Source organism: Oncorhynchus mykiss, chromosome 31 (assembly GCF_013265735.2).
Source record: "Oncorhynchus mykiss isolate Arlee chromosome 31, USDA_OmykA_1.1, whole genome shotgun sequence".
NCBI classification, from domain to species: Eukaryota; Metazoa; Chordata; class Actinopteri; order Salmoniformes; family Salmonidae; genus Oncorhynchus; species Oncorhynchus mykiss.
Window position 1 is genome coordinate 13,953,501 of NC_050571.1, and position 22,379 is coordinate 13,975,879.

The following is a 22,379-nucleotide window of genomic DNA, read 5'->3' on the forward strand; positions in this document are numbered from 1 at the left end:
CAGAGAATATTGTTTCTTATGGTCTGAGAGTCTTTAGGTGCCTTTTGGAAAATTCCAACGGGCTGTCATGTGCCTTTTACTGAGGAGTGGCTTCAGTCTGGACACTCTACCATAAAGGCCTGATTGGTCAAGTGCTGCAGAGATGGTTGTCCTTCTGGAAGATTCTCCCATTTCCACAGAGGAAGTCTGGAGCTCTGTCAGAGTGACCATCGGGTTTTTGGTCACTTCCCTGACCAAGGCCCTTCTCCCCTGATTGCTGAATTTGACCGGGCGGCCAACTCTAGGCATAGTCTTGGTGGTTCCAAACTATTCCATTTAAGAATGATGGAGGCCACTGTGTTCTTGGGGACCTTCAATGCTGCAGAAATGTTTTTGTACCCTTCCCCAGATCTGTGCCTGACACAATCCTGTCTCAGAGCTTTACGAACAATTCCTTCGTGCATGCTCTGACATGCACTGTCAACTGTGGGAACTTATATAGATAGACAAGTGTGTGCCTTTCCAAATCATGTCCGATCAATTGAATTTACCACAGGTGGACTCCAATCAAGTTGTAGAAACATCTCAAGGATGATCAATGGAAACAGGATGCACCTGAGCTCAATTTTGAGTCTCATAGCAAAGGGTCTGAATAGTTAAGTAAATAACCTGTTTTCGCTTTGTCATTATGGTGTATTGTGATGTCATTATGGTGTATTGTGATGTCATTATGGGGTATTGTGATGTCATTATGGGGTATTGTGATGTCATTATGGTGTATTGTGTGTAGATTGATGAGGAACATTTTTTATTTAATCCATTTTAGAAGAAGGCTGTAATGTAACAAAATGTGAAAAAGGTCAAATGGTCTGAATACTTTCCGAATGCAGAGTGTATTTGCGAAGTAAGCTGTTACAATCTAAAGTTGTAAATCTAGACGAAATAGAAATTAATTTAAAGTTTTAATGTCCCATGCGCATGTACAGTGAAATGCCTTTCTTGCAAACTCAAATAGAAATATAAATAATTTTCATAACAAGATGTTATCGTTCAGGGGAACAGATTATCAATTGACTGGAAGCCTGAAGGAAAACCTTTATAATGATCCCCACCAGGAAAGAGGCCAAAGCGGGTAGCGGCCCAGGCAGCAGTAGGAAGGACATCTTCTCCAGCATGCAGTCCATGAAGAGAGAGCATGGACATGAGGAGGAACACATCAAGCTCTACTACAAAGACGGAACTGAGGTGGACGTGTCAAAGAACTCCCTGCCAATTGGAGGGAAATATGAGAAGGTAAGAAGAACACCTGGTTATGGGACATATAGGGGTGATATCCCTGGGACAACATATAGGGGTGATATCCCTGGGACAACATATAGGGGTGATATCACTGGGACAACATATAGGGGTGATATCTCTGGGACGACATATAGGGGTGATATCACTGGGACAACATATAGGGGTGATATCACTGGGACAACATATAGGGGTGATATCCCTGGGACAACATATAGGGGTGATATCACTGGGACAACATATAGGGGTGATATCTCTGGGACGACATATAGGGGTGATATCCCTGGGACAACATATAGGGGTGATATCCCTGGGGCAACATATAGGGGTGATATCCCTGGGACAACATATAGGGGTGATATCCCTGGGACAACATATAGGGGTGATATCCCTGGGACAACATATAGGGGTGATATCCCTGGGAGAACATATAGGGGTGATATCCCTGGGACAACATATAGGGGTGATATCCCTGGGACAACATATAGGGGTGATATCCCTGGGACAACATATAGGGGTGATATCCCTGGGACAACATATAGGGGTGATATCCCTGGGACAACATATAGGGGTGATATCCCTGGGACAACATATAGGGGTGATATCCCTGGGACAACATATAGGGGTGATATCCCTGGGGCAACATATAGGGGTGATATCCCTGGGGCAACATATAGGGGTGATATCCCTGGGACAACATATAGGGGTGATATCCCTGGGACAACATATAGGGGTGATATCCCTGGGACAACATATAGGGGTGATATCCCTGGGACAACATATAGGGGTGATATCCCTGGGACAACATATAGGGGTGATATCCCTGGGGCAACATATAGGGGTGATATCCCTCGGGCAACATATAGGGGTGATATCCCTGGGGCAACATATAGGGGTGATATCCCTGGGGCAACATATAGGGGTGATATAACATGTAAAACTGCAGTTATTATCTATTCTATCAAAACATATTATTATTTTAGCAACTATAACACACTTTGACGTTGGACTCTTCTTAAAATAACTCCTTCAAAGGAGGTCCAGACCAAGAACGACCTTTAATACTCTAAAGCCAACATGTCTCTGACACAGAGAACGTCCTTTAATAGTCTGAAGCCATCATGTCTCAGACAGATCACCTTGGCTTCTTACTCCTTACAGTTAGCGAAAGTTTGAAGAATTGGCCTCTATCACTGAGTCACTGGTAGCACTAGATGAATGACGTCCCAGTGGTGACGCTGTGTGCGATGCTTGCGTTGTGTGTGTGTGTGTGTGTGTGTGTGTGTGTGTGTGTGTGTGTGTGTGTGTGTGTGTGTGTGTGTGTGTGTGTGTGTGTGTGTGTGTGTGTGTGTGTGTGTGTGTGTATAGGAGACATAATGAAATGCTACCAGGTATTACCTGGCTAGGCTGGAGGAAGTGTTTTAAAATGTCCTGCATTAGTCATGTATAAGATCATGTATGAATAAGATACCAAGCCTCTCCCTTCAGTCTGTGTCTGACGTAAATCACACACACACAGTCCCTTCTGCACTCCTTGTAAAGACTAAGTAGTGCAGTAGGATGAATTCATCTCATCCAGGCTGGATGTTTAACATCAAGCCTGAGAAACAACATGGAGAGAGCAGAGAGCTGAGAAAACGATTGATTTAATCGAAACCTTGTGGGTAATAGTGATTTCTAGGCCGAGGCCTGAACACACCACCAGCCTGGCTGTGAGTGAGATAGCGCTGCTCTTAATTCAGTACCGTTCAGTTCAAGGGGCTTTATTGGCATGGGAAACATGTTAACATTGCCAAAGCAAGTGCAGTAGATAATATACGAAAGTGAAATAAACAATAAAAATGAACAGTAAACATTACACATACAGAAGTTTCAAAACAATAAAGACATTACAAATGTCATATTATGTCTATATACAGTGTTGTAATGATGTGCAAATGGTTAAAGTACAAAAGGGAAAATAAATAAACATAAATGTGGATTGTATTTACAATGGTGTTTGTTCTTCACTGGTTGCCCTTTTCTTGTGGCAACAGGTCACAAATCTTGCTGCTGTTGGCACACTGTGGTATTTCACCCAATAGAATTTATCAAAATCGGGTTTGTTTTTGAATTCTTTGTGGGTCTGTGTAATCTGAGTGAAATATGTGCCTCTAATATGGTCATACATTTGGCAGGAGGTTAGGAAGTGCAGCTCAGTTTCCACCTCATTTTGTGGGCTGTTAATGATCATGCAGAGGATTTTACTCATATCCCACAGTAGTTAATGGGGTCAAATTTGTCTACACTTTTGTGGATTGGGGTGATCAGTCCTTGGTTCCAAATATTGGGGAAGATGCCAGAGCTAAGGATGATGTTCAAGAGTTTTAGTATAGCCAGTTGGAATTTTTGGTTTGTATATTTGATCATTTCATTTAGGATACCATCAACACCACAGGCCTTTTTGGGTTGGAGGGTTTGTATTTTGTCCTGTAGTTCATTCAAGGTCATTGGAGAATCCAGTGGGTTCTGGTAGTCTTTAATAGTTTATTCTAAGATTTGTATTTGATCATGTTAATGTTTTTGTTGTTTGTTATAGAGCCAAAAGGATTGGAGAAGTGGTTTATCAATACATCTCCATTTTAGATAGATACCTCTTTATGTTGCTGTTTGTTTAGTTTTCCAATTTTCCCAGAAGTGGTTAGATTCTATGGATTCTTCAATGGGTAATTTCAATTAATTGCAAAGTCCCTCTTTGCCATGCAAATGAACTGAATCCCCCAAAAAACATTTCCACTGCATTTCAGACCTGCCACAAAAGGTCCAGCTAACATCATGTAAGTGATTATCTCATTAACACAGGTGTGAGTGTTGACGAGGACAAGGCTGAAGATCACTCTGTCATGCTGATTGAGTTCGAATAACAGACTGGAAGCTTCAAAAGGAGTGTGGTGCTTAGAATCCTTGTTCTTCCTCTGTCAACCATGGTTACCCGCAAGGACACATGTGCCATCATCATTGCTTTGCACAAAAAGGGCTTCACAGGCAAGGATATTGCTGCCAGTAAGATTGCACCTAAATCAACCATTTATCGGATCATCAAGAACTTCAAGGAGAGTGAATCAATTGTTGTGAAGAAGGCTTCAGGGCGCCCAAGAAAGTCCAGCTAAAGTTGATTCAGCTGCGGGATCGGGGCACCACCAGTACAGAGCTTGCTCAGGAATGGCAGCAGGCAGGTGTGAGTGCATCTGCATGCACAGTGAGGCAAAGACTTTTGGAGGATGGCCTGGTGTCAAGAAGGGCAGCAAAGAAGCCACTTCTCTCCAGGAAAAACATCAGGAACAGACTTATATTCTGCAGAAGGTACAGGGATTGGACTGCTGAGGACTGGGGTAAAGTCATTTTCTCTGATGAATCCCCTTTCCGATTGTTTGGGGCATCTGGAAAAAAGCTTGTCCGGAGAAGACAAGGTGAGCGCTACCATCAGTCCTGTGTCATGCCAACAGTAAAGCATCCTGAGACCATTCATGTGTGGGGTTGCTTCTCAGCCAAGGGAGTGGGCTCTCTCACAATTTTGCCTAAGAACACAGCCATTAATAAAGAATGGTACCAACACATCCTCCGAGAGCAACTTCTCCCAACCATCCAGGAACAGTTTGGTGACGAACAATGCCTTTTCCAGCATGATGGAGCACCTTGCCATAAGACAAAAGTGATAACTAAGTGGCTCGGGGAACAAAACATTGATATTTTGGTTCCATGGCCAGGAAACTCCCCAGACCTTAATCCCATTGAGAACTTGTGGTCAATCCTCAAGAGGCGGGTGGACAAACAAAAACCCACAAATTCTGACAAACTCCAAGCATTGATTATTCAAGAATGGGCTGCCATCAGTGTAACGGTTTTCTTGACTTGAAGGAGAGGCGGACCAAAGCGCAGCGTGGTTATTTTGATTCATGTTTAATAAAGCACTTCACATGAACAAACTAACAAGAAACGTGAAAACCCAAAACAGTCCTATCTGGTGCAAACACAGCGACAGGAACAATCACCCACAAACACACAGTGAAACCCAGGCTACCTAAGTATGATTCTCAATCAGAGACAACTACTGACACCTGCCTCTGATTGAGAACCATACTAGGCCGAAACATAGAAATACCCAAAACCTAGAAAAACAAACATAGACTGCCCACCCAACTCACGCCCTGACCATACTAAATAAATACAAAACAAAGGAAATAAAGGTCAGAACGTGACAATCAGTCAGGATGTGGCCCAGAAGTTAATTGACAGCATGCCAGGGCAGATTGCAGAGGTCTTGAAAAAGAAGGGTCAACACTGCAAATATTGACTCTTTGCATCAACATCAAAAAAACAAAACAATACCACAAACATACATCTAAATATGTCTATACCTCTCTATACCTCTCTACCTGTCAATAACAGCCTTTGACACATATGAAATGCTTGTAATTATGCTTCAGTATTCCATAGTAACATCTGACAAAAATATATAAAGTCACTGAAGTAGCAAACTTTGTGGAAATTAATAAAACTTTTGGCCACGACTGTACAGTACTGCTGCCAAGAGATGAGCTATAGGTGTACCTACCATAGGAGTCCCCTCGAAGCCTACCATTGACTATGTACGTAGACAGCAAGCGACAGAGCTGCAGGAGTTGTGACCCATTTTAGTTGGTTATGTTGTCATAGTTGTGCCTTGTGGGGCATATGGGCAAGGGAATTCTGTCACTTGCAGGCAGGTGTTTGTCCGCCTGTGTGCTGAGGGTGTCAGGCTCTTGTCCAGTTCTGACAATTAGGTCACCACAGACTAGTACATGTCTCTGGGCATAGAAATGATTGATCTCCCCCTCTAGTATTGAGAAGCTGTCTTCATTAAAGTATGGGGATTCTAGTGGGGGGATATAGGATATAGGTAGCACACAGGAGGACATTTTTCTCTGTTGAGATCATTTCCTTTTGAATTTCTAGCCAGATGTAAAATGTTCCTGTTTTGATTACTATAATAGAGTGAGTTAGGGCTGCTCTATACCATATTAGCACACCCCTCTTCTCTGTTTCACACCTGGTAGTTTGGTGGATTGGACTACCAACTCTGTAACCTAGAGGGCAACCAGTGGGTCAGTCTCCTCTATACCATGTTTCTTGTAGGATGACAATGTCTGTATTTCTGATTTATTTGATAAAGTCCAGGTTCCTGCTCTTTAGGCCAAAGGCAGATGACCTCAGGCCTTGGATATTCCAGTATAAGATAGTGAAGGCTTTGTGATTCATAAATGAGTTGTGTGGTTTGGCCTTAGACCAGTAAGTGTGAGCAGAGCCTGCTCAGCATCTGGTACATTCCATTGACTTGGGCTAGTGTAAGAGTGGGGGTTGGGCCTGTTTGCCCGCTCACAGCCTGGGTGTACAGTGCCTTGCGAAAGTATTCGGCCCCCTTGAACTTTGCGACCTTTTGCCACATTTCAGGCTTCAAACATAAAGATATAAAACTGTATTTTTTTTGTGAAGAATCAACAACAAGTGGGACACAATCATGAAATGGAACGACATGTATTGGATATTTCAAACTTTTTTAACAAATCAAAAACTGAAAAATTGGGCGTGCAAAATTATTCAGCCCCTTTACTTTCAGTGCAGCAAACTCTCTCCAGAAGTTCAGTGAGGATCTCTGAATGATCCAATGTTGACCTAAATGACTAATGATGATAAATACAATCCACCTGTGTGTAATCAAGTCTCCGTATAAATGCACCTGCACTGTGATAGTCTCAGAGGTCCGTTAAAAGCGCAGAGAGCATCATGAAGAACAAGGAACACACCAGGCAGGTCCGAGATACTGTTATGAAGAAGTTTAAAGCCAGATTTGGATGCAAAAAGATTTCCCAAGCTTTAAACATCCCAAGGAGCACTGTGCAAGCGATAATATTGAAATGGAAGGAGCATCAGACCACTGCAAATCTACCAAGACCTGGCCGTCCCTCTAAACTTTCAGCTCATACAAGGAGAAGACTGATCAGAGATGCAGCCAAGAGGCCCATGATCACTCTGGATGAACTTCAGAGATCGACAGCTGAGGTGGGAGACTCTGTCCATAGGACAACAATCAGTCGTATATTGCACAAATCTGGCCTTTATGGAAGAGTGGCAAGAAGAAAGCCATTTCTTAAAGATATCCATAAAAAGTGTAGTTTAAAGTTTGCCACAAGCCACCTGGGAGACACACCAAACATGTGGAAGAAGGTGCTCTGGTCAGATGAAACCAAAATTGAACTTTTTGGCAACAATGCAAAACGTTATGTTTGGCGTAAAAGCAACACAGCTGAACACACCATCCCCACTGTCAAACATGGTGGTGGCAGCATCATGGTTTGGGCCTGCTTTTCTTCAGCAGGGACAGGGAAGATGGTTAAAATTGATGGGAAGATGGATGGAGCCAAATACAGGACCATTCTGGAAGAAAACCTGATGGAGTCTGCAAAAGACCTGAGACTGGGACGGAGATTTGTCTTCCAACAAGACAATGATCCAAACATAAAGCAACATCTACAATGGAATGGTTCAAAAATAAACATATCCAGGTGTTAGAATGGCCAAGTCAAAGTCCAGACCTGAATCCAATCGAGAATCTGTGGAAAGAACTGAAAACTGCTGTTCACAAATGCTCTCCATCCAACCTCACTGAGCTCGAGCTGTTTTGCAAGGAGGAATGGGAAAAATGTTCAGTCTCTCGATGTGCAAAACTGATAGAGACATACCCCAAGCGACTTACAGCTGTAATCGCAGCAAAAGGTGGCGCTACAAAGTATTAACTTAAGGGGGCTGAATAATTTTGCACGCCCAATTTTTCAGTTTTTGATTTGTTAAAAAAGTTTGAAATATCCAATAAATGTCGTTCCACTTCATGATTGTGTCCCACTTGTTGTTGATTCTTCACAAAAAAATACAGTTTTATATCTTTATGTTTGAAGCCTGAAATGTGGCAAAAGGTCGCAAAGTTCAAGGGGGCCGAATACTTTCGCATGGCACTGTATGTGTGACTTCCATGTTGAGGCCCTCTTTGCAGGGGTGGGGGGGCATTGTGTGGGCAGGAGGGATATGGGTCTGATCTGAGGTGCTTAAATGGGATGTGGGCTTTGTTGACTTGGGGGGGGGGGGGGGGTGGCTGGTAGTGTTGTGGTCTGGATGTGGGTCCTCTTGGCGTGGATCCTCTATGTGTAGGTCCAGGGGGGGGGTCCCGCAGGTCTGAGAGAGTGTCTCGCTGGTCTGGACAGGGTGTCTATTGATCTGTTGCTCCTGTGTGAAGTGTTGGGGCTGCGTTTGAGAGCGATGTCCTTTAGGGTCCGGGCAAAGGTGGGCACTGCTGCCTTGTATAGGTGGACCTGGTCGTTAAGTCCAGGGTGGAGTGTTGGGCACTGCTGCCTTGTATAGGTGGACCTGGTCATAGAGGCTGTTCAAGTCCAGGATGGAGTGGTGGGCTCTCTCTGTCTCTTTACCTCTAGCCATCTCTACCTTTACTGCTCCTTCTCTCGCTCTCTCTCTCTCTCTCTCTCTCTCTCACCTATCTCTGCACCTTTTTCTAATTATTTATCTCTCTTTCTCCCAAGTCTCTGCCTTTCTTTCTCTCTCATTTCTCCCTCACTTCTACCTCTCTCTATAACCCTCCCTGTCTGTCTCTCTATACCTCTCTACCTGTCTGTCTCTCTATACCTCTCTACCTGTCTGTCTCTCTATACCTCTCTACCTGTCTGTCTCTCTATACCTCTCTACCTGTCTGTCTCTCTATAACCCTCCCTGTCTGTCTCTCTATACCTCTCTACCTGTCTGTCTCTCTATACCTCTACCTGTCTCGCTATACCTCTCTACCTGTCTGTCTCTCTATACCTCTCTACCTGTCTGTCTCTATAACCCTCCCTGTCTGTCTCTCTATAACCCTCCCTGTCTGTCTCTCTATAATCCTCCCTGTCTGTCTCTCTATACCTCCCTACCTGTCTGTCTCTCTATACCTCCCTACCTGTCTGTCTCTCTATACCTCTCTACCTGTCTGTCTCTCTATACCTCTCTACCTGTCTGTCTCTCTATAACCCTCCCTGTCTGTCTCTCTATAACCCTCCCTGTCTGTCTCTCTATAATCCTCCCTGTCTGTCTCTCTATACCTCCCTACCTGTCTGTCTCTCTATACCTCCCTACCTGTCTGTCTCTCTATAACCCTCCCTGTCTGTCTCTCTATAACCCTTCCTGTCTGTCTCTCTATAACCCTCCCTGTCTGTCTCTCTATAACCCTCCCTGTCTGTCTCTCTATAACCCTCCCTGTCTGTCTCTCTATAACCCTCCCTGTCTGTCTCTCTATACCTGTCTCTCTCCCTGTCTCTCTATACCTCTCTACCTGTCTCTCTATACCTCTCTACCTGTCTCTCTCCCTGTCTCTCTATACCTCTCTACCTGTCTGTCTCTCTATAACCCTCTCTCCCTGTCTGTCTCTCTATACCTCTCTATCTGTCTCTCTATACCTCTATCTGTCTCGCTATACCTCTCTACCTGTCTGTCTCTCTATACCTCTCTCCCTGTCTGTCTCCCTGGACCTCTCTACCTGTCTCTCTATACCTCTCTACCTGTCTGTCTCTCTATACCTCTCTCCCTGTCTCTATATATCTCTCTACCCGTCTGTCTCTCTATACCTCTCTACCTGTCTGTCTCTCTATAACCCTCCCTGTCTGTCTCTCTATACCTCTTTACCTGTCTCTCTATACCTCTCTACCTGTCTCTCTATACCTCTCTACCTGTCTGTCTCTCTATACCTCTCTACCTGTCTGTCTCTCTATACCTCTCTGCCTGTCTCTCTATACCTCTCTACCTGTCTCTCTATACCTCTCTACCTGTCTCTCTCACTCCACCCTGACAGTTTCAGATACTAAATCTTCTTCTCTCTCTCTCTCTCTCTCTCTCTCTCTCTCTCTCTCTCTCTCCCTCATTCTCTCTCTCTCTCTCCCTCATTCTCTCTCTCTCTCTCCCTCATTCTCTCTCTCTCTCCCTCTCTCTCTCTCTCTCTCCCCCCCTCCCTCCCTCCCTCCCTCATTCCCTCTCTCGCTCTCTCCCTCCCTCGCTCCCTCTCTCTCGCTCTCTCTCTCTTTTTCTCTCCCCCCCTCTCTCCCTCCCTCTCTCACTCTCTCTCTCTCTCTCTCTCTCTCTCCCTCCCTCATTCCCTCCCTCTCTCTCTTCTCCCTCCCTCGCTCCCTCCCTCCCTCCCTCCCTCTTCTCTCCCTCGCTCCCTCCCTCTCTCCCTCCCTCCCTCTCCCTCCCTCCCTCCCTCTCTCCCTCTCTCTCTCCCTCTTCTCCTTCCCTCCTTCCCTCGCTCCCTCTCTCTCTCTCTCCCTCATTCCCTCCCTCTCTCTCCCTCCCTCCCTCCCTCCCTCCCTCCCTCCCTCTCTCTCTCTCTCTCTCTCTCTCTCTCTCTCCCTCTTCTCCTTCCTTCCTTCCCTCCCTCCCTCCCTCCCTCCCTCCCTCCCTCTCTCCCTCTCTCTCTCCCTCTTCTCCTTCCCTCCTTCCCTCGCTCCCTCTCTCTCTCTCTCCCTCATTCCCTCCCTCTCTCTCTCTCCCTCCCTCCCTCCCTCCCTCCCTCCCTCCCTCCCTCCCTCCCTCTCTCTCTCTCTCTCTCTCTCTCCCTCTTCTCCTTCCTTCCTTCCCTCCCTCCCTCCCTCCCTCCCTCCCTCCCTCCCTCCCTCCCTCCCTCCGTCCCTTCCTCCCTCTTCTCTCTCTCTCTCCCTCATTCCCTCCCTCTCTCTCCCTCTCTCTCTCCCTCCCTCTCTCCCTCCCTCCTTCTCTCTCTCTATCTCTCCCCCTCCCTCTCTCCCTCTCTTTCTCTCTCTCTCTCCCTCTTCTCCCTCCAGTCTCGTCTCAGGCCGTCTGCCTTCAAGCCTGTCACACCTAAGAACTTCAGTTCCATGCAGAACCTCTACCCTGCCAAAATGGAGGACTCAGACCAGGGCCTGTCCAACGGGCTCCACCGGGCCTACGCACACACACCTAGAGCTGTCTCCACCTCCTCTTCCTCCTCCTCACCCTCCCGCCACGGAGGACCCACCTCCAGTGGAACCAAGGTGCCCGTTTTAGTCTGGGGATTTCTGTCTGCTCCTGAAGCATGTACAGTGTCTGTGTGGTGTCCTTTTTAAACATCTGGAAGGGACTTTATCAATACATTAGGATGTAGGAAACTACATTAGGAAACTAGTTGATATTAATTATCAATACATTAGGGTGTAGGAAACTACATTAGGAAACTAGTTGATATTAATTATCAATACATTAGGGTGTAGGAAACTACATTAGGAAACTAGTTGATATTAATTATCAATACATTAGGATGTAGGAAACTACATTAGGAAACTAGTTCATATTAATTATCAATACATTAGGATGTAGGAAACTACATTAGGAAACTAGTTCATAATAATTATCAATACATTAGGATGTAGGAAACTACATTAGGAAACTAGTTCATAATAATTATCAATACATTAGGATGTAGGAAACTACATTAGGAAACTAGTTGATATTAATTATCAATACATTAGGATGTAGGAAACTACATTAGGAAACTAGTTGATATTAATTATCAATACATTAGGATGTAGGAAACTACATTAGGAAACTAGTTGATATTAATTATCAATACATTAGGATGTAGGAAACTACATTAGGAAACTAGTTGATATTAATTATCAATACATTAGGATGTAGGAAACTACATTAGGAAACTAGTTGATATTAATTATCAATACATTAGGATGTAGGAAACTACATTAGGAAACTAGTTCATAATAATTATCAATACATTAGGATGTAGGAAACTACATTAGGAAACTAGTTCATAATAATTATCAATACATTAGGATGTAGGAAACTACATTAGGAAACTAGTTCATAATAATTATCAATACATTAGGATGTAGGAAACTACATTAGGAAACTAGTTCATATTAATTATCAATACATTAGGATGTAGGAAACTACATTAGGAAACTAGTTGATATTAATTATCAATACATTAGGATGTAGGAAACTACATTAGGAAACTAGTTGATATTAATTATCAATACATTAGGATGTAGGAAACTACATTAGGAAACTAGTTGATATTAATTATCAATACATTAGGATGTAGGAAACTACATTAGGAAACTAGTTGATATTAATTATCAATACATTAGGATGTAGGAAACTACATTAGGAAACTAGTTCATATTAATTATCAATACATTAGGATGTAGGAAACTACATTAGGAAACTAGTTGATATTAATTATCAATACATTAGGATGTAGGAAACTACATTAGGAAACTAGTTGATATTAATTATCAATACATTAGGATGTAGAAAACTACATTAGGAAACTAGTTGATATTAATTATCAATACATTAGGATGTAGGAAACTACATTAGGAAACTAGTTGATATTAATTATCAATACATTAGGATGTAGGAAACTACATTAGGAAACTAGTTGATATTAATTATCAATACATTAGGATGTAGGAAACTACATTAGGAAACTAGTTGATATTAATTATCAATACATTAGGATGTAGGAAACTACATTAGGAAACTAGTTGATATTAATTATCAATACATTAGGATGTAGGAAACTACATTAGGAAACTAGTTGATATTAATTATCAATACATTAGGATGTAGGAAACTACATTAGGAAACTAGTTCATATTAATTATCAATACATTAGGATGTAGGAAACTACATTAGGAAACTAGTTCATATTAATTATCAATACATTAGGATGTAGGAAACTACATTAGGAAACTAGTTGATATTAATTATCAATACATTAGGATGTAGGAAACTACATTAGGAAACTAGTTGATATTAATTATCAATACATTAGGATGTAGGAAACTACATTAGGAAACTAGTTCATATTAATTATCAATACATTAGGATGTAGGAAACTACATTAGGAAACTAGTTCATATTAATTATCAATACATTAGGATGTAGGAAACTACATTAGGAAACTAGTTGATATTAATTATCAATACATTAGGATGTAGGAAACTACATTAGGAAACTAGTTCATATTAATTATCAATACGTTAGGATGTAGGAAACTACATTAGGAAACTAGTTGATATTAATTATCAATACATTAGGATGTAGGAAACTACATTAGGAAACTAGTTGATATTAATTATCAATACATTACGATGTAGGAAACTACATTAGGAAACTAGTTCATAATAATTATCAATACATTAGGATGTAGGAAACTACATTAGGAAACTAGTTCATATTAATTATCAATACATTAGGATGTAGGAAACTACATTAGGAAACTAGTTGATATTAATTATCAATACATTAGGATGTAGGAAACTACATTAGGAAACTAGTTCATATTAATTATCAATACATTAGGATGTAGGAAACTACATTAGGAAACTAGTTGATATTAATTATCAATACATTAGGATGTAGGAAACTACATTAGGAAACTAGTTCATAATAATTATCAATACATTAGGATGTAGGAAACTACATTAGGAAACTAGTTCATAATAATTATCAATACATTAGGATGTAGGAAACTACATTAGGAAACTAGTTCATATTAATTATCAATACATTAGGATGTAGGAAACTACATTAGGAAACTAGTTGATATTAATTATCAATACATTAGGATGTAGGAAACTACATTAGGAAACTAGTTGATATTAATTATCAATACATTAGGATGTAGGAAACTACATTAGGAAACTAGTTCATATTAATTATCAATACATTAGGATGTAGGAAACTACATTAGGAAACTAGTTCATAATAATTATCAATACAGTCAAATGTACAATAATTATGATGATTATGATGATGATTAGATAACTAGTTCATATTAATGGTACATTTGTATGGTGATTCTGATAGTTATGATGATGATGATGATGATGATAACAGTCATGTTGTGATACAGGCGGTAGCGTCAGTGCGTGGTCTGAGTCAGGAGGATGATGATGATGATAACAGTTGGTATTAATGTTGTGATACAGGCGGTAGCGTCAGTACGTGGTCTGAGTCAGGAGGATGATGATGATGATAACAGTTGGTATTAATGTTGTGATACAGGCGGTAGCGTCAGTGCGTGGTCTGAGTCAGGAGGATGATGATGATGATGATAACAGTTGGTATTAATGTTGTGATACAGGCGGTAGCGTCAGTGCGTGGTCTGAGTCAGGAGGATGATGATGATGATGATAACAGTTGGTATTAATGTTGTGATACAGGCGGTAGCGTCAGTACGTGGTCTGAGTCAGGATGATGATGATGATGATGATGATAACAGTTGGTATTAATGTTGTGATACAGGCGGTAGCGTCAGTACGTGGTCTGAGTCAGGATGATGATGATGATGATGATAACAGTTGGTATTAATGTTGTGATACAGGCGGTAGCGTCAGTACGTGGTCTGAGTCAGGATGATGATGATGATGATGATAACAGTTGGTATTAATGTTGTGATACAGGCGGTAGCGTCAGTACGTGGTCTGAGTCAGGATGATGATGATGATGATAACAGTTGGTATTAATGTTGTGATACAGGCGGTAGCGTCAGTGCGTGGTCTGAGTCAGGAGGATGATGATGATGATGATAACAGTTGGTATTAATGTTGTGATACAGGCGGTAGCGTCAGTACGTGGTCTGAGTCAGGATGATGATGATGATGATGATGATAACAGTTGGTATTAATGTTGTGATACAGGCGGTAGCGTCAGTACGTGGTCTGAGTCAGGATGATGATGATGATGATGATGATAACAGTTGGTATTAATGTTGTGATACAGGCGGTAGCGTCAGTGCGTGGTCTGAGTCAGGAGGATGATGATGATGATGATAACAGTCATGTTGTGATACAGGCGGTAGCGTCAGTACGTGGTCTGAGTCAGGAGGATGATGATGATGATAACAGTTGGTATTAATGTTGTGATACAGGCGGTAGCGTCAGTGCGTGGTCTGAGTCAGGAGGATGATGATGATGATAACAGTTGGTATTAATGTTGTGATACAGGCGGTAGCGTCAGTACGTGGTCTGAGTCAGGAGGATGATGATGATGATAACAGTTGGTATTAATGTTGTGATACAGGCGGTAGCGTCAGTGCGTGGTCTGAGTCAGGATGATGATGATGATGATGATAACAGTTGGTATTAATGTTGTGATACAGGCGGTAGCGTCAGTGCGTGGTCTGAGTCAGGAGGATGATGATGATGATGATAACAGTTGGTATTAATGTTGTGATACAGGCGGTAGCGTCAGTACGTGGTCTGAGTCAGGATGATGATGATGATGATGATAACAGTTGGTATTAATGTTGTGATACAGGCGGTAGCGTCAGTGCGTGGTCTGAGTCAGGAGGATGATGATGATGATAACAGTTGGTATTAATGTTGTGATACAGGCGGTAGCGTCAGTACGTGGTCTGAGTCAGGAGGATGATGATGATGATGATAACAGTTGGTATTAATGTTGTGATACAGGCGGTAGCGTCAGTACGTGGTCTGAGTCAGGAGGACTATGATGATGATAACAGTTGGTATTAATGTTGTGATACAGGCGGTAGCGTCAGTACGTGGTCTGAGTCAGGAGGATGATGATGATGATAACAGTCATGTTGTGATACAGGCGGTAGCGTCAGTGCGTGGTCTGAGTCAGGAAGATGATGATGATGATGATAACAGTTGGTATTAATGTTGTGATACAGGCGGTAGCGTCAGTACGTGGTCTGAGTCAGGAGGATGATGATGATGATAACAGTTGGTATTAATGTTGTGATACAGGCGGTAGCGTCAGTGCGTGGTCTGAGTCAGGATGATGATGATGATGATAACAGTTGGTATTAATGTTGTGATACAGGCGGTAGCGTCAGTACGTGGTCTGAGTCAGGAGGATGATGATGATGATAACAGTTGGTATTAATGTTGTGATACAGGCGGTAGCGTCAGTACGTGGTCTGAGTCAGGAGGATGATGATGATGATGATGATAACAGTTGGTATTAATGTTGTGATACAGGCGGTAGCGTCAGTACGTGGTCTGAGTCAGGAGGATGATGATGATGATGATGATAACAGTTGGTATTAATGTTGTGATACAGGCGGTAGCGTCAGTACGTGGTCTGAGTCAGGAGGATGATGATGATGATGATAACAGTTGGTATTAATGTTGTGATACAGGCGGTAGCGTCAGTACGTGGTCTGAGTCAGGAGGATGATGATGATGATAACAGTTGGTATTAATGTTGTGATACAGGCGGTAGCGTCAGTGCGTGGTCTGAGTCAGGAGGATGATGATGATGATGATAACAGTTGGTATTAATGTTGTGATACAGGCGGTAGCGTCAGTACGTGGTCTGAGTCAGGAGGATGATGATGATGATAACAGTTGGTATTAATGTTGTGATACAGGCGGTAGCGTCAGTACGTGGTCTGAGTCAGGAGGATGATGATGATGATGATAACAGTCATGTTGTGATACAGGCGGTAGCGTCAGTGCGTGGTCTGAGTCAGGAGGATGATGATGATGATAACAGTTGGTATTAATGTTGTGATACAGGCGGTAGCGTCAGTACGTGGTCTGAGTCAGGAGGATGATGATGATGATGATAACAGTTGGTATTAATGTTGTGATACAGGCGGTAGCGTCAGTACGTGGTCTGAGTCAGGAGGATGATGATGATGATAACAGTTGGTATTAATGTTGTGATACAGGCGGTAGCGTCAGTACGTGGTCTGAGTCAGGAGGATGATGATGATGATGATGATAACAGTTGGTATTAATGTTGTGATACAGGCGGTAGCGTCAGTACGTGGTCTGAGTCAGGAGGATGATGATGATGATAACAGTTGGTATTAATGTTGTGATACAGGCGGTAGCGTCAGTACGTGGTCTGAGTCAGGAGGATGATGATGATGATGATGATAACAGTTGGTATTAATGTTGTGATACAGGCGGTAGCGTCAGTACGTGGTCTGAGTCAGGAGGATGATGATGATGATAACAGTTGGTATTAATGTTGTGATACAGGCGGTAGCGTCAGTACGTGGTCTGAGTCAGGAGGATGATGATGATGATAACAGTCATGTTGTGATACAGGCGGTAGCGTCAGTACGTGGTCTGAGTCAGGAGGATGATGATGATGATAACAGTTGGTATTAATGTTGTGATACAGGCGGTAGCGTCAGTGCGTGGTCTGAGTCAGGAGGATGATGATGATGATAACAGTTGGTATTAATGTTGTGATACAGGCGGTAGCGTCAGTACGTGGTCTGAGTCAGGAGGATGATGATGATGATAACAGTTGGTATTAATGTTGTGATACAGGCGGTAGCGTCAGTACGTGGTCTGAGTCAGGAGGATGATGATGATGATAACAGTCATGTTGTGATACAGGCGGTAGCGTCAGTACGTGGTCTGAGTCAGGAGGATGATGATGATGATGATAACAGTCATGTTGTGATACAGGCGGTAGCGTCAGTACGTGGTCTGAGTCAGGAGGATGATGATGATGATGATAACAGTTGGTATTAATGTTGTGATACAGGCGGTAGCGTCAGTACGTGGTCTGAGTCAGGAAGATGATGATGATGATGATAACAGTTGGTATTAATGTTGTGATACAGGCGGTAGCGTCAGTACGTGGTCTGAGTCAGGAGGATGATGATGATGATAACAGTTGGTATTAATGTTGTGATACAGGCGGTAGCGTCAGTGCGTGGTCTGAGTCAGGAGGATGATGATGATGATAACAGTTGGTATTAATGTTGTGATACAGGCGGTAGCGTCAGTGCGTGGTCTGAGTCAGGAGGATGATGATGATGATGATAACAGTTGGTATTAATGTTGTGATACAGGCGGTAGCGTCAGTACGTGGTCTGAGTCAGGAGGATGATGATGATGATAACAGTTGGTATTAATGTTGTGATACAGGCGGTAGCGTCAGTGCGTGGTCTGAGTCAGGAGGATGATGATGATGATGATGATGATGATGATGATGATGATGATAACAGTTGGTATTAATGTTGTGATACAGGCGGTAGCGTCAGTACGTGGTCTGAGTCAGGAGGATGATGATGATGATGATAACAGTTGGTATTAATGTTGTGATACAGGCGGTAGCGTCAGTGCGTGGTCTGAGTCAGGAGGATGATGATGATGATAACAGTTGGTATTAATGTTGTGATACAGGCGGTAGCGTCAGTACGTGGTCTGAGTCAGGAGGATGATGATGATGATGATGATGATAACAGTTGGTATTAATGTTGTGATACAGGCGGTAGCGTCAGTGCGTGGTCTGAGTCAGGAGGATGATGATGATGATAACAGTCATGTTGTGATACAGGCGGTAGCGTCAGTGCGTGGTCTGAGTCAGGAGGATGATGATGATGATAACAGTTGGTATTAATGTTGTGATACAGGCGGTAGCGTCAGTACGTGGTCTGAGTCAGGAGGATGATGATGATGATAACAGTTGGTATTAATGTTGTGATACAGGCGGTAGCGTCAGTGCGTGGTCTGAGTCAGGAGGATGATGATGATGATGATGATAACAGTTGGTATTAATGTTGTGATACAGGCGGTAGCGTCAGTACGTGGTCTGAGTCAGGATGATGATGATGATGATAACAGTTGGTATTAATGTTGTGATACAGGCGGTAGCGTCAGTGCGTGGTCTGAGTCAGGAGGATGATGATGATGATGATGATAACAGTTGGTATTAATGTTGTGATACAGGCGGTAGCGTCAGTACGTGGTCTGAGTCAGGATGATGATGATGATGATGATAACAGTTGGTATTAATGTTGTGATACAGGCGGTAGCGTCAGTACGTGGTCTGAGTCAGGAGGATGATGATGATGATAACAGTCATGTTGTGATACAGGCGGTAGCGTCAGTGCGTGGTCTGAGTCAGGAAGATGATGATGATGATGATAACAGTTGGTATTAATGTTGTGATACAGGCGGTAGCGTCAGTACGTGGTCTGAGTCAGGAGGATGATGATGATGATAACAGTTGGTATTAATGTTGTGATACAGGCGGTAGCGTCAGTACGTGGTCTGAGTCAGGAGGATGATGATGATGATGATAACAGTTGGTATTAATGTTGTGATACAGGCGGTAGCATCAGTACGTGGTCTGAGTCAGGAGGACTATGATGATGATAACAGTTGGTATTAATGTTGTGATACAGGCTGTGGCGTCAGTACGTGGTCTGAGTCAGGAGGATGATGATGATGATGATAACAGTCATGTTGTGATACAGGCGGTAGCGTCAGTGCGTGGTCTGAGTCAGGAGGATGATGATGATGATAACAGTTGGTATTAATGTTGTGATACAGGCGGTAGCGTCAGTACGTGGTCTGAGTCAGGAGGATGATGATGATGATAACAGTTGGTATTAATGTTGTGATACAGGCGGTAGCGTCAGTGCGTGGTCTGAGTCAGGAGGATGATGATGATGATAACAGTTGGTATTAATGTTGTGATACAGGCGGTAGCGTCAGTACGTGGTCTGAGTCAGGAGGATGATGATGATGATAACAGTTGGTATTAATGTTGTGATACAGGCGGTAGCGTCAGTACGTGGTCTGAGTCAGGAGGATGATGATGATGATAACAGTTGGTATTAATGTTGTGATACAGGCGGTAGCGTCAGTGCGTGGTCTGAGTCAGGAGGATGATGATGATGATAACAGTTGGTATTAATGTTGTGATACAGGCGGTAGCGTCAGTGCGTGGTCTGAGTCAGGAGGATGATGATGATGATGATGATAACAGTTGGTATTAATGTTGTGATACAGGCGGTAGCGTCAGTGCGTGGTCTGAGTCAGGAGGATGATGATGATGATGATAACAGTTGGTATTAATGTTGTGATACAGGCGGTAGCGTCAGTGCGTGGTCTGAGTCAGGAGGATGATGATGATGATAACAGTTGGTATTAATGTTGTGATACAGGCGGTAGCGTCAGTACGTGGTCTGAGTCAGGAGGATGATGATGATGATAACAGTTGGTATTAATGTTGTGATACAGGCGGTAGCGTCAGTGCGTGGTCTGAGTCAGGAGGATGATGATGATGATGATGATAACAGTTGGTATTAATGTTGTGATACAGGCGGTAGCGTCAGTGCGTGGTCTAAGTCAGGACGATGATGATGATGATAACAGTTGGTATTAATGTTGTGATACAGGCGGTAGCGTCAGTACGTGGTCTGAGTCAGGAGGATGATGATGATGATGATGATAACAGTTGGTATTAATGTTGTGATACAGGCGGTAGCGTCAGTACGTGGTCTGAGTCAGGATGATGATGATGATGATGATAACAGTTGGTATTAATGTTGTGATACAGGCGGTAGCGTCAGTGCGTGGTCTGAGTCAGGAGGATGATGATGATGATAACAGTTGGTATTAATGTTGTGATACAGGCGGTAGCGTCAGTGCGTGGTCTGAGTCAGGATGATGATGATGATGATGATGATGATGATGATGATGATAACAGTTGGTATTAATGTTGTGATACAGGCGGTAGCGTCAGTGCGTGGTCTGAGTCAGGAGGATGATGATGATGATAACAGTTGGTATTAATGTTGTGATACAGGCGGTAGCGTCAGTGCGTGGTCTGAGTCAGGAGGATGATGATGATGATGATGATGATAACAGTTGGTATTAATGTTGTGATACAGGCGGTAGCGTCAGTACGTGGTCTGAGTCAGGAGGATGATGATGATGATAACAGTTGGTATTAATGTTGTGATACAGGCGGTAGCGTCAGTACGTGGTCTGAGTCAGGAGGATGATGATGATGATAACAGTCATGTTGTGATACAGGCGGTAGCGTCAGTACGTGGTCTGAGTCAGGAGGATGATGATGATGATAACAGTCATGTTGTGATACAGGCGGTAGCGTCAGTGCGTGGTCTGAGTCAGGAGGATGATGATGATGATAACAGTTGGTATTAATGTTGTGATACAGGCGGTAGCGTCAGTGCGTGGTCTGAGTCAGGAGGATGATGATGATGATGATAACAGTTGGTATTAATGTTGTGATACAGGCGGTAGCGTCAGTACGTGGTCTGAGTCAGGAGGATGATGATGATGATAACAGTCATGTTGTGATACAGGCGGTAGCGTCAGTGCGTGGTCTGAGTCAGGAGGATGATGATGATGATGATAACAGTCATGTTGTGATACAGGCGGTAGCGTCAGTACGTGGTCTGAGTCAGGATGATGATGATGATGATGATAACAGTTGGTATTAATGTTGTGATACAGGCGGTAGCGTCAGTGCGTGGTCTGAGTCAGGAGGATGATGATGATGATGATAACAGTCATGTTGTGATACAGGCGGTAGCGTCAGTACGTGGTCTGAGTCAGGAAGATGATGATGATGATGATAACAGTTGGTATTAATGTTGTGATACAGGCGGTAGCGTCAGTGCGTGGTCTGAGTCAGGAGGACTATGATGATGATAACAGTTGGTATTAATGTTGTGATACAGGCGGTAGCGTCAGTGCGTGGTCTGAGTCAGGAGGATGATGATGATGATAACAGTCATGTTGTGATACAGGCGGTAGCGTCAGTACGTGGTCTGAGTCAGGAGGATGATGATGATGATAACAGTTGGTATTAATGTTGTGATACAGGCGGTAGCGTCAGTACGTGGTCTGAGTCAGGAGGATGATGATGATGATGATGATAACAGTTGGTATTAATGTTGTGATACAGGCGGTAGCGTCAGTACGTGGTCTGAGTCAGGAAGATGATGATGATGATGATAACAGTTGGTATTAATGTTGTGATACAGGCGGTAGCGTCAGTACGTGGTCTGAGTCAGGAGGATGATGATGATGATAACAGTTGGTATTAATGTTGTGATACAGGCGGTAGCGTCAGTACGTGGTCTGAGTCAGGAGGATGATGATGATGATGATAACAGTTGGTATTAATGTTGTGATACAGGCGGTAGCGTCAGTACGTGGTCTGAGTCAGGAGGATGATGATGATGATAACAGTTGGTATTAATGTTGTGATACAGGCGGTAG

At 43.1% G+C, this 22,379-nt stretch overlaps 1 protein-coding gene across 1 annotated transcript in view; it reads left to right on the forward strand.

Moving 5' to 3' along the window:
• n4bp3 (NEDD4 binding protein 3) overlaps positions 1–22,379 on the forward strand; it is a 99,312-nt gene that overhangs the window by 50,354 nt on the left and 26,579 nt on the right. Inside the window, exons 3-4 of the mRNA XM_036969944.1 lie at positions 1,095–1,272; positions 11,163–11,372. Of these exons, the coding sequence (XP_036825839.1) occupies positions 1,095–1,272; positions 11,163–11,372 (388 nt within the window). The remainder of the gene's footprint in view (positions 1–1,094; positions 1,273–11,162; positions 11,373–22,379) is intronic.